The sequence below is a fragment of the Vipera ursinii genome (assembly GCF_947247035.1).
Source record: "Vipera ursinii genome assembly, chromosome: 4".
In the NCBI taxonomy this organism is placed as follows: Eukaryota; Metazoa; Chordata; class Lepidosauria; order Squamata; family Viperidae; genus Vipera; species Vipera ursinii.
The window spans coordinates 85613354-85624909 of record NC_139514.1 but is presented as its reverse complement, the minus strand read 5'-3'; the positions used below and the strand labels follow the sequence as shown (position 1 = coordinate 85624909).

The 11556-nt window shown below is 34.0% G+C and overlaps 1 protein-coding gene across 1 annotated transcript; it reads right to left on the bottom strand.

The window, feature by feature from the left end:
* Positions 1-662: 662 nt before the first annotated feature.
* NMS (neuromedin S) lies at positions 663-6881 on the bottom strand (the record flags this gene model as incomplete). Its single annotated transcript, XM_083361293.1, has 10 exons — positions 663-701; positions 1222-1263; positions 2578-2613; positions 3322-3396; positions 4368-4421; positions 4506-4532; positions 4613-4672; positions 5658-5708; positions 5983-6038; positions 6812-6881. 10 exons carry the CDS (start codon positions 6879-6881, stop codon positions 663-665), a joined length of 510 nt encoding a protein of 169 aa, XP_083217419.1.
* Positions 6882-11556: the final 4675 nt, after the last annotated feature.

The window sequence follows — 11556 nt, the reverse complement described above, 5'->3', positions numbered from 1 at the left end:
GTTCCCAGCAAATGCCCCACCCCACAGCATCTCCTTATACCTTAGTCCCCAGGTGTGCCTTGTGAAGTGGGGCGGGGTGCTCTCCTCCCGAGCAATTGAGCCTGCCTTCATTGTTTTCTCCTCCTCTCTCCTCTCCTTTCTCTAGGATCAAGGGGGGGGGGCTTGCTCCTCACCTGCACTATGCCTTTCCTGTTCCGAACCTGAAGGGCCCTGGCCTGCCTCAACCTGCTCTTCCCTACAGTTCTCCAAAGCCACAGACACCCCCTCCTGGGCCTCAACAAAGCACTCCATATCTTCCTCTGAGTTAGGCTCAGACAGAGGCATGACAGCCAGCATATTGCTAAAGCTAAGAGAAGCATAGCATAGCAGTGCCAACAGCTCCTCCTGATGAATAAGACAAACATAAGCAACACGAATAATACATTATAGGTAGGAATGGCCTTAATATGTATGATCATATAGATCACACAGATGATGCTATTAAAAATGATTCATGCAGGACAATTACAATGGCCAATGAAAATGCTACAAGGACTAAATAAACACAACAATTTGTTCCAAGCTGCATCTTATAACAAAATTTCAAAGGAAACAAAGCATGTTACTAAATGAATAAAGAAATATTATACTTATAAATAAATAAAAAATCACCTTTTAGTGGCCTATTGTTCATCAGTATCAACAGTTCTGCCATTTCTAGGCTGAAAATGAATAATAAGATGGTGCTTGATAGTATTCCTTATGAGATACCCAGTGGGAAAAAATCTTTGTACTAAGTTTGCAATAAAATTAGGCACTAGGACTAGGTAATAAGAAAGACGGGCCTATGCTTCAATTAATCCCTCCTTCACCATCCTATTGTATACTCCCTTATCAATTATTCCACTGAAATAATGAGAGTGCAATATTAGAATTGAACTAATACAAGGTAATACTTATTTTGGCTTCTTCCTCAGTCAATTTCAAAGGAGAAACTACTAAATATAATTATATTTTGCTATTATGCACAGAAATATTTTAATTGGTTTTTTTGCCTAGGCTATTTTATTCCTCATTAAGCTTTTAATTAGTACAATATTCTAGCTATTTAATTTTGGGGAACAGAAATTCATTTGTGTAGGGTTTATTATAGACTTGTTATAATCTATAAATATGGTCTCCAAGTCAAATATGTAACTCAAAGTCAAGTTTCTTCTTAAAAGGAAACAGAAAAATTATTACCCTGAAAAGAAATAAGAATCGTCCTAAATCATCCAAACCATCCTGTAAAATAAAATAAGAGAGATTTAATAAAATACTTCAAAACTCAGTATAAGTGAAAAGTTCTCAGATGTTATACTGTGTGTGACAGAAGAAGCATGAAGTTGTAAGTCACTTTAAGGGGATTCCAGATTTCAGGAAAAAGACAATTCTATAGGGAATCAGAGTCCAAAGAATATATGTCCCAGCAACAGATGTTAGCACCACAATCATCTGCAAGTCTACTTAAAACAATACCCAATACCCAAGTGTATATGTATATACTGTACATCTCTCTCTCTCTCTCTCTCTCTCTCCCTCCCTCCCTCCCTCCCTCCCTCCCTCCCTCCCCTTCAAATGAGGACAGTGGTCACAGTTATGTGTGCTCCTAGAACAGTGCATATTACACTACATTGGTTGTCAGTTTGTTTCTGGGTCCTATTCAAGATGCTTGTTTTAAACTTTAAAACCCTTCATGGCAAGGGCTGAGGCTATCTGTCCCCCCAGTTACTTCAGCTTGTCCTTTTAGAACTGTCAGAGAAAGGATGCTGCAGTTACCATCAGCTAGGGATTTACATTTTGTGGGTCCCCGGAGATGTGTCTTCTCTGCCATGGTGCTCACCTTAATGGAATATTCTTCCCTCCAAAATTAGATTAGTTCTCTTTTGATGTTCCAGAAGGCCCTCAAGACCTGTTCATGTTAGGAATGGGAAATTTACTTAGATGGTTCCATTGCTGAGGTGGCCATTTTTACCTTTTCTTGGCTTGGGGTTTATATATTTGTTTTTATACTATTTATTTCTTAATGTAGATTTTTAATTTTTTTATCTCTTATTTTTATATTTGTGGTTTTTATCTGATTGTTGTGCCATCCAGAGTCATTTTGGTGAAGTTGGTAACTATACTGATTTGATTAATAAATAATATATATGTATACCCACACATGTATATACCTAGAATGAGAACAAAAACTAAGGTAATACTTAATATAATTGCTCCCTATTTAGCTACTGTAATATTTTTCCCTCTGACATATTAAAAATTACAAATACTGCAAAGGAGCTGAAGGTTGTAACCAACATTTTGGAACTGCAAGTCTTCATCCTATAGCCCAAGGCAATAGTATATGCACACACAACAATGGGCTACAAGTTATGACAGATGGTATAAGATTCAGGTCTCACATGCAATAGAAAACATGCTTCCTGGCATCTGTATCTTTAATTTGCTGAATGAGATAGTTGACAGTGTGATCAGTCAATCCAAATCCCCATCAAAAAGTTAAGAATTGGCAATAATATTCATATACAACAGTAATAACTGCATTTTTAACATTACCTTTTTCATGAATTCTGCTGCAGCAATCTGCAATTCCTGCAGGAGAGAACACATGTGAATTTCAACATCTGACTAAATGCCTTCAATTTTATATCCTGTTAGTAGTTGTTAGTAGATGGTTCCATTGTACAAACATGCTTTGGTCTCTTAAACCAAAATGACACAGACATACTCCTGTCCTGAACATAAAATAATCTCAAATAGCAGTCATATCTTATATTCTTTTATTTGTGCTAGGATTTTTGCCCTATGTCTCTCTATTATTTACTGAATTTTAACCCAGTCACAAGTTATAATTGATCATTTTTATTTACTGAACTGGTTGCCAATTGATAATTATTCCAACTCACTTTAGACAAGTATTCCATCATATCATGAAAATACAGGGCATTATGCTCCTGTGCCAACAAACAAAATTGAACATGGGCAATATCTGGATTTAAAGCCTCAAGCATGAAGATACTGTCAAGATGCAATGCCTAAGTTTAGAATTGGCCACTACTCATAATAGGCATATCTACATTTATTGTTGTAACTGAGTTTAAATAAATAACAAAGTGCAATATGAAAAAGACTGGGCGAAATAGAAAGGATGGAATGTAGAAATAAAAAAAACATCAAAGAAGGGAAGGGAATAGTATTTTTCTTTAGTAATTGCTCACAAGCTGATCACCTGACATATTGGCTAAAAAAAGAAATGTAAAATAACAGACACAAAGTAATATGGAATATATGAATGCATACTGGATTAAGGAATCTTTTCTTTCTTCTGTCCGAGAGCTTTGGAGCAAGGTTCATTAAAGGATGCAGAGGGAATGACTATAACAAAAAGATATTGTGAATGCTATTTTAGATATTAGAATATTAGAACAAGTAATATCTAAAATGTAGATAACAGCTAACTGGTTTGATGCATGAATATTTCTAATGTAACCATCCATAAACTGGAGTCTTTCAGAAGTCTGAAACAGGGGACAAGAGTTGCATGCAGATAAATCTGAGCCCACCTGAGGATGAAGCTGCATATTACATTACTTTGAGTCTGGATGTCTTGTTTGTGCTATGTTTCTATCTATCTCACTTACATTTGGTCTCTGCCTTTAGCTGACCCCTTGAAAACTTATATAAGGCCAGTGTTTATTGCTTCTTTTGTCACCAGCACAGTAATCACCATACTAGCCAACTTCTTATTATTATTATTGACAGATATTAATGATATATGTAGTGACTGATAATATTGAATGCATGTGGATACAGTTATGAATCATTAGAAAGGAGAATCTAAAGAACATTTTGAACAAGGTGCAAGGGGCTTTATTCTGCATATTATATTACAGAAAGCTTTTGATAAACAGAAATTTATGCCATTGTTTGTAATCCAAAATCCATTTGGCTCATGAAACTAATGCTTTGATATTTTTTTTAGATCCTGAAATTAGAATATAAATTTCAGAAGACATCAGGCATCTGCAGCATACCAAGAGTTTTTCTAAATAATGAAAAATGCATTCTGCCATCACATGAAAAGCCGTTTCCTTTCCTTACCAGCAGACAAAACCAAAACCTGGATTAAAAGGGAAAGAGTTTGCATTGCAATGTCACAACACCCATTTTGTAATTTGCCCCCACTTTGAAAACATCCATGGAAAATCCTTTTTATTTTACTTTACTGATATGCTGCTTAAAGGAGTTACAAATACAGTGAAGAGATATATGCTATTTTACACATCTTTTCATACTCTTTTGTATGTTAAAAATGTATAACAAATGAATATGTTAAAAGTACTAACCCCAGTTTTAAGTGGATATGTTGGGTCTTGAGGTCTAGAGTAGTGAAATAAAAACTGCATAAAAAGAGCTATTTTAGTATCTTATATTGTTTCAATTAAAATATGCATATCAATTCTATTTAAAAAATAAATACTTACTCTTTTATACAATTCCTGATTATTTTCCTAGGAAGGATAATGATGATCATATTAGATTAATAATAACTATTACCAACAAAATACTATGCAAGGAGAAATCACCTTACCTCATCTGTCTGCAGGCCGTCAAACATGGAGTTACAAAAATCCAAAAGTGCACTGGAAATCTGCAGGGAAAATGTATTTTAGAAACAATTCTGCTGTTGATGATATGACTTGACCTCAATCTTCCCTGAAATCCATCTATGAGAACTAGAAATTTTGAGAGTTATGGTTCAAAGGGAGAGTACTTTAGGATGACTATGATATATTTTTATAGATATGTTTTTTTAAAAAAATACAAATATTTTTAACTAATTTTAGTGACATGAGTGTTAAATTAATATATTAATAAGAGCAGTCAAATCCAAAACATTTATATTATTTTTGATAATTCTCACAGTTGTTTATTAATAAATATTTTGCCATTTTCTACACTTTATGGCATCATTTATGAACATAACATTACAAAAAAGTATTGTGAAGAAACAGTTTAAAATGTGAAACACATTAATTATACATCCTTTACCTGTTGCATGATCACTATAAAAATAGACTGGAATGTTAAAACACATACTAGTGGAATGTAAAGGTTTACAATAGTTCACTTTTCAGATGTATGATCTATAAAGTAGCCAATAGTTGTCAGATAGTCAAAGAAGAGTTTAAAGTAAATAAATAACTTTTAATACTTTTAAATATAAAATTACTTTGTGGACTCACAATCAGACACTATGACTAAATGTTAGATTATTCCTCATGTTGTGTTATTTTCACACTGCTTCTTTTATGTGGAATTGTGGTTCCAACAATGTTAGTTGATTAGAAATACCCATATCCAAATGATAGATAGATTGGAAAGTGTAGTTAGGTAATATGAACTAATTTTATATGTATGGATAGGTTGTGAAATAAAACAATTTTACTGAAAATTGCTTAAGAAAAAACAAGTGCTTAAGTTTCAGCATTAGAGAAGGACAAATAATTTACATGAATTATTTGCTTGAAAGAGCTTTATAGGAAAAAAATAGTATGGGGTGAATATGCACACATTTTTGAATGCATCAATATTGATGAATACTCTATAATTCTAAATTAATTATACATTTTTACCTGAGGTTGTTCAAAGAGTTCTGTCCACTGATTGAAACATAGTGCCAGTCTCTAGAGCAAATGTACAAAAAAGGAAACTTCTAATCTAGATAAAAACTTGTGCAAAAGATTATATTTACAAGCGCTAACATTATTTCATATGTAGTCCACATTTGTGTACTTTGCTCCTATAACAATTCATTTATTTACATGCATTTGCATACAGCAAACGCTACTGTACATGGCCTTTCCTCTCTAACTGCAGTAGAATACATATTTTCCATAGATGTCCTATTATTTATATTTTTCTGGCAGAGACGTGGAAAATATGTTAAATGTTATATACCTCATTTTTAGGAACATTTGATTCATCCTGATAGCGGGCAAAAGTCTGAGGAAATCCTGTTAACATGAAATAATAGGTAAGAACTGGACTGATTTAATCTGAATTAACATAAAGAAAATGCATATACTCCTGAAGAAACTTGTATATTATAGATCAAACAAAATCCTTTCATCAGAGAATCATATCACTTCCTTTCCTAGAACTTTAAATTTGAATTTACCATTTAAAAAGTTCATTCTGTAATTAACTCCTACCCTCACTTATAAAAGAACAAAAACCTTTAAATTGGGATGACAAAAAGAAGCCAATATTATGTAATTGAGAAGGAAGAAGAGAAAGAGAATACATCCTCACATATGAATGCACACTGACTTTAAGGACTTGTGACCTGGTTTTAATTAATTAATTTTCATGAATTGTTTCAACCAAAACTTCTATCTAACAAATTCTCCATAGAAAAAGACATGGCTACCATGTTCTATTTAGGACCTTGGATAGCTCAGAGATATACAAACTTATAGGAAGTCTGCAGCCAAAGTTTAGAAGCGATCTCTCTCTCTAAACACTATGAGTCAAGGAAAAGCAGTATATCATTTATTTAGTACAAGAGTTGTATCTCTTATGATAAAGCTCTTAAAACAAGAATTCCATTTTAGGTCTTTGACTTATAAAGCTGTGATTAAAATCTTTAAAAAAAACCTTATAGAAATAAAAAGCACACCTTACACAGACAGGATATCTACAAAGTGGACTTAATTTATACAGTAAATCACTCAAAAAGTTGGGACACAAACATCTTAAATCAATATGGAGCAAGAATGATTCTTACCTGAAGTGAATTGTCCTGTGCAAAAGCAGATCACAAAGAGCAAATGGAAAAGAGAAAATGACTGTTTCATTTTCATCCACCAAATCAAACCCAAACTTTTCTGTATCGCCAATTCAAGTTCATGAAGCAGCCAGGTTGCTACTAACTTTTCTATGCCTAGTCTAAACTCGAGAGACATCTTAATTTGCAATACTGAAAAAAGAACCAATCAGAGCCTCACACTATCCTCGTTTTCTCATTAAGCTTCATGCTGTGTCTTTATTTAAGAAGTAAGGTTTCCCCCCATCAACTCTCAGCAAGTCTACCAATTAGTTAGATCGCTATACACAGAATGAAAGGCCCTTAAAAGGACAGAGAGAGGGGGACTAGGACATAGCTAGGTGGGAAGGGGAAGTGCCTCTATAATTTTCTGGTGAAATAGTGTGGTTCAAATAAGCAGTCCCAGCAGGAGAATTGAATACAGACTTAATCATACTTCCAACAGACACTGAAATCAGTTTCTATATTAGTAGTAATAAAGTTCCAATTATTTCAGTGGTTGTTTACTAAATATAAATAAATTTGAATCTAACCCAGGATTGGTTGGATAATCTAATCACAGAGACACACACTCATACCTAGGCATGGTCTTTAAAGGAATAAATAAAAGGGGAGGAGGACAATATAAATCAATTATATGGTCCTTTTAGCTATATCTTTAATTTAGAAACAATCTGAGTATTAAAACTAGTTTCAGACAATAAACAAACAATAAACATAGAAGAAACATTGTTAACAATAAATTTTAATAGACAATTCATTCTGAATTTCATATCAATAGAGAAATATAGTGTTTTTAAAATCTGACTGTTATTTTTATTGTTATTTTTAAAACCTGTCTGTTATTAAGGTTACTTGAGGGTTTCACTGTATAGTATATGTTTAAAAAGCAAAAAGGAAGCAAGTTATTATTTGTAATCCACAGGGCTTTTTTTCTCATAGAATGCCCAGAACAGAGTTCTGGCACCTTTTTTGGATGGAACCTTGTAGGATAGGCAAGGTGGGTTGTATGATGGTTGTGAGTTCTGGCACCATTTTTGTTTTTTTACAAAAAAAGCACTGGTAATTCACCAGGTATACCCCATTGGTATGGAATTGGACATGTGGAGTTCTAATAGTGAAATGGGCAACATATAAATTTAATAAATAAATTAAAAATTACATTAAACTTGACATCTCTGTTCCTTTAATAGTTTCTTCTTTAGCTGAAAGTAGAAAACCCATGATCTGTTGGATCATCCTTTCAGAGATATTTCCTTACTTAAACAGAGAAACAGAATGACCATGAGTAGGCAAAAAAGCAGTGGAAGGTGGAGTCATCTTCTGACTTCTGCCAGCTTCCCCAATGACTTTGTGGGATGCTTTCAGGGAATGTCAGAAATGACAATTATGTAACTATGGTTAACTGTGGCAATGCTGCAACAGCCACCACTTTGTGAACACAACTGGTGTAAAGATTCTTGAAATTTCAATTACACAAGAGTAAAGAATCCCATATTTTGTATCCATTCTTTATGTTAGCAGATGTGACGTACTTTGATTCAAATATTTTTGCATATGATGCTAATTGAAGGTTACTAACAGACAGACAGTAGAGCTTTAGTAGCATGTAGATAAGAATCATGCTTCATGCTATTTATAAAATGTAGTAAACTCCAAGAAATGCTTACCTCTTTGTTAATTTCTCCATGCAATAAGGTCATCATTCAAACTTCTGTTCTAGGTTCTCCTGCCACTTCAGTGATGACAATAGATCTGTAGATATCCCTCCCTCAAGAGTGGAAATGTAAAATCTGCTTTTCTTAGACTATTTTTACTTACTCTTATTAAATTACTAACAGTTTATTGATATAAATTGAATTGTAAATTACATCTTTCTTGTCGTTGGCTTACTAGCTAAGCAAAACAAATAGCAACTAGAAGAAAACAGCATGAAGAAGTAATTTTTTTTAAAAAAAATGTTTTATTGACTTTTTAATATATTCACCTTAATATTTGGTAGTGTGTTGTCTGGGTTTACATTTAAAAAACATTCATTAACAGTTGGTATCTATAATTTATAATCCACATAATAGCTTTACTTGATTTCCTCTTTTCCCCATAATGTTCTCTTTTACCAACCTTAAATTAATACAATTCTTGTTGTTTTGGTAAATAACAATTGAATATAAAAAAAATTCTAATATTTCTAGAGATAATAATCACATCAATATAAATTTCTTTTCTATCTAGTCATTCTGGTTGCCTCATCATAGATCCTGTTTACAGTTCTTATTTACATTTGTTTTTCCCACAATGTTCAAGACATTCTTACTGGTTAAGATTTTCTAAAAGTTAATTACATTTAAATATTTAAATATATTTTTTCTCTTGTAAAATATTTTCTAGTCTAAACTATAGTAAAGTTAAGAGCGAAAGCAGATGCTTAGAATAGCAGGAAAGAGATAGATTGGCAATTGTTAATAGTGATAAAGTGGCTATAACAATTATAATATCCATTGATTAAGTAGTTACTGAGTTTTGAAAATAGTGCATTCAGAGTAAAATATGTATTACTTTCGTTGTTTCTTTTGAGAATCAAATCAAAACTTTACAACAATCATTGACCAGAAATACAATATACAATACAATACAATACAATATACTCAGGGACTGAGTTACTTGGCAATAAAATCACAGCTTTTTTGGAGGAACATTTAAACTAAATAATGGGGATAGTGAGTTAATTGATACAGAACATCACTGTCCCCAGCAATCTAAGAAAATAGGGGAAGCCAGGCACCACACAAGTTATGCAGCAAGTAAACACAGCGTCAGTCCTAAAGGACTCAAATGTCTATACACTAATGCACAGAGTATGAACAGTAAGCAGGGTGAACTAGAAATTCAGGTAAATGAGGGCAGATATGATATTGTTGCCATTACGGAAACATGGTGGGACGAAACCTACAAATGGAACACACAGCTAGAGGGATTTAAACTATTTAAAAGAAACAGACTAAACAAAAGAGGAGGAGGAGTTGCTCTCTATATAAGAAATAACTTTATCTCTACAGAAATAGAGCACAACAATGATGAAAACTGTAAACCTGAAAGCATTTGGGTCAATATAAAAGGGGGGAAAAATGACATTGCCATAGGTGTATACTATAGGCCGCCCAACCAAGCAGAGGAAATAGATGAACTTTTTGCTAGTCAGCTAACTAAGGTATGTAAGAAGCACATCACAATAGTAATGGGGGACTTTAATTAGCCTGATATCAACTGGGAGACAAACTCTGCACCAAGTGGAAGATCAAACAGATTCCTGTCAAACCTAGCAGACAACTTTCTCTCTCAAAAAGTAGAGAAGGGAACTAGGAGATTAGTCATATTGGATTTAATTCTCACTAACAGAGATGAAATGATAAAAGGTGTCGAAGCCACAGGAACCTTGGGGGGAAGTGATCATGCAATATTGGAATTCAACATTCTGGAGGCCCAAGCAATATAACACAGCCAAACTAGAGTCTTGGACTTTAAAAGAGCTAATTTCAATAAACTTAGAGAGACCATGGGAAGAATTCCATGGATGAGAATCCTAAAGGGGAAAACAACTCAAGAAGCTTGGGAAATTTTGAAAAGTGAGATAATAAAGGCCCAGTCTAGTACAATACCAACAAAGAAGAAAAATAACAGCTCTCAAAAGAAACCAGCATGGCTGCATAAAGAACTCTCTGATAAATTGAAAGATAAAAAGGACAAGTATAAGAATTGGAAAGAGGGGCACATAACTAAGTCAGAATATCAGCAAATAGCCCGTGCCTGCAAAGATGAAGTGAGGAAAGCTAAGGCTCAAAATGAACTAAGGCTTGCGACCAAAGTCAAAAATAACAAAAAAGCTTCTTTCAACATATAAAAAACAAGAAAAAAGTTAAGGAAATGATTGGTCCATTAGTGGGGGAAAGTGGCAATAAGGTGACAAGCAATAGGGAGAAAGCAGAACTATTTAATTCGTTTTTTGCATCTGTCTTTACACAAAGGGAAAAAACAGTCCAACCTACCCAAACCAGTGCCATAAAAAACAGAATAGAAACGCAAGTTAAGATAGGCAAGAAAATGGTAAGTGAGCACCTGTCCAGCCTAGACGAGTTCAAATTACCAGGACCAGATGGATTACACCCCAAGGTTCTCAAGGAACTGGCAGACGTGATCTCAGAACCACTGAACTATATTTTTCAAAGATCCTGGAGCACTGGGGAACTACCAGAGGACTGGAAGAGAGCTGATGTAGTTCCCATATTCAAAAAAGGGAAAAAAATAGATCCAGGAAACTACAGACCTATCAGCTTGACCTCAATACCTGGGAAGATTCTGGAAAAGATAATCAAACAACAAATCAGCGAACACCTTGATGCAAACAAAGTCATCACTAAAAGTCAACATGGGTTTGTCAAAAACAGATCATGCCAGACAAATCTTATTACATTCTTTGACCAAGTGACAAAATTAGTGGACCAGAGGAACGCTGTAGATATAATTTACTTGGACTTCAGTAAGGCATTTGATAAAGTAGATCACAACCTACTACTTGATAAGATAGAAAAATGTGGGTTAGATAGCATTACCACCAGATGGATTCGTAGCTGGCTGACAGGCCGTACTCAGCGTGTGGTCCTCAATGGAACCGCATCTACATGGAAGGAAGTGTGTAGTGGGTTGCCCCA